Source organism: Pteropus alecto, unplaced genomic scaffold (genome assembly GCF_000325575.1).
Source record: "Pteropus alecto unplaced genomic scaffold, ASM32557v1 scaffold8, whole genome shotgun sequence".
Classification (NCBI taxonomy): domain Eukaryota; kingdom Metazoa; phylum Chordata; class Mammalia; order Chiroptera; family Pteropodidae; genus Pteropus; species Pteropus alecto.
In genome coordinates this window covers 21,889,586-21,891,487 of record NW_006494609.1, presented here as the reverse complement: position 1 = coordinate 21,891,487, position 1,902 = coordinate 21,889,586, and the positions used below count along the sequence as shown (strand labels likewise).

Genomic DNA, 1,902 nt, shown 5'->3' with positions numbered 1-1,902 from the left:
GGAATCGAAAAGCCCGAATTGTCATTGAACGAGAAGAGCCACCAGTGGGGGCTGGGAGGCCATGGAAAGCTGGCGCCTCTCGCCGGCCCAGCGCTGAGTATCAGGAATTCTGGGCCCCATCTTTTCCCGGCAGTCTGGCCTCAGGTACATTTCCCAGAAATCTCAGTGTTTACTCTGGGGGGCCTCCCACAGCAGACGTCCTGCGGATCCTGCTTTGGGCTGTAAGTCACTTTCTGGCTGGCTCAGGACACAGAACTCTCAGAGCGTTTGAATGTATGGCCACGTGGCAGCCCCACAGATCCAAGCAAAACTGTCTGGCTGCCCAGCCCGAGCCGCCCCTGAAAGGTTTCAGTGTATACCCCGGCCCCCCGCCTGGGGGGCTCGCTCGGGCCCTCACACACGCCCCAAGCAGCCGGGGCGGACCTGGGCTGGGACCCACGGATGGTTTCCGCAGCCCGAATCAGCACCCTAATTTGGAGAAACTTGAGTGGACCTGGGCCAAGGGGGGTCAGGAAGTGGCCGGGGGCTGTATGGAAGCTGCCCCTCCCACCAGGCTGGAAAGGAAGCAGTGAGGGTGGGGGCAGGAGGTGGAGAGAGGAACGTACAGAGAGGGGGCTCAGGGACCACAGGACTGCCAAGCCCACCCCCAGCCCCCTCTGGGGGGCTCCCACGGGAAAGAGCGCCCACGTGGCACGGAAAGGCGCCCCCCGGCCCGTCAGGGCCTTGTCTGAAGGACGTGCTGACCGGTACCACCTGGCAAGGACCACAGCTGAAGAAATGGGCCACAAGAAGGGGGCCAGGCATCGGACCCGAACTTCTGAGAGAAGCCCCTCCCGACGCTGGTGGCCCGGGCTCTGCAGCCTCGGCAAAACATATCGTTATTGGGCTCGTTTAGGACACAAAGTGGTGCTCACTGGAGCACAAAGGCTCAAAAAAAAAAAAAAAAATCCTCAAATGAATAAAGCAGAAGAAAGGGCAGTGCCCGCGGAAGCTGGGGGACACGCTGCCCCACGTGCTACGGCCCGCTCAGCGGGCGACGCGGGCTGGGCTCCCCGGATCCTTTGCACATTCTTTTTTATATTTTACTTATTTAATTTATTGGAGGGAACATCGGTTAATGGCTTACACATATCAGGCACACAACGTTATAATCCAACCTCTGTACACACCATCGCGCGCTCACCGCTTGGTCTTGTCTCTTTCGGCCACTGCGTGTTTGACCCCCTTTCCTCCGTTTGCCCTCCTCTCGCCGCCCCCCATCCCGTCTGGTAACCAGCATTCTGTTATCCGTCTCGATGAGGCTGCTGTGAATTAAGAGCCTGATTTGGGGTCCAGCAAGACAGCCCACGAGGCTGCGCCCCTCCCACCCAAGAAGTCTGTGAGGCTCTGTGTTACTGCAGAAGACAGGAAGCAACTCACACTGCAGCCTTTCAGGGACGCTCGGGGCGGCCCGGGCCCCAGCCTCGCGGCGGGTCTGGGGGAGGGGGGCTGGGCGCTCCGCAGAAGTCACTGCCACGTTCCCAAATGTTAAAGCCAACGCCATGCCTGCGTCTCGAACCCCGGCACGGGCAGAAGCAAGAAGTGGAGGACTTTAGCATCAGCTCCGGGAGCCCCTCGAGTCAAGTCCAGAGGGTCTCTGAACCAGGAACCTGGTGTCGGGCCACGTGGCCGCCCCCCCCCCAGTGGAAGTCCTTGCTGAGCAGAGCACAGATGCAGAGCTGTGTTCCCCTAGATCAGCATTTCGCACTTGAACCCATATTCCCTCCAAATAAAGTGAACCCCTCACCCCTCCACCACTGCCCCCCACCCTCCCATTCCCGAGCCCCGACCCCCCCGCCTTATAGTCCTGCTCCGAGCCAAGATTCAGTTGCCCCCAGCAAGACTGTGCTCAGGCTATTTTGC

At 60.1% G+C, this 1,902-nt stretch overlaps 1 protein-coding gene across 1 annotated transcript in view; it reads right to left on the bottom strand.

The window, feature by feature from the left end:
- Positions 1–1,543, bottom strand: part of LOC102878873 — a 42,468-nt gene extending 40,925 nt beyond the window's left edge. Inside the window, exon 1 of the mRNA XM_015599596.1 lies at positions 1,420–1,543. Within this exon, the coding sequence (XP_015455082.1) occupies positions 1,420–1,543 (124 nt within the window). The remainder of the gene's footprint in view (positions 1–1,419) is intronic.
- Positions 1,544–1,902: the final 359 nt, after the last annotated feature.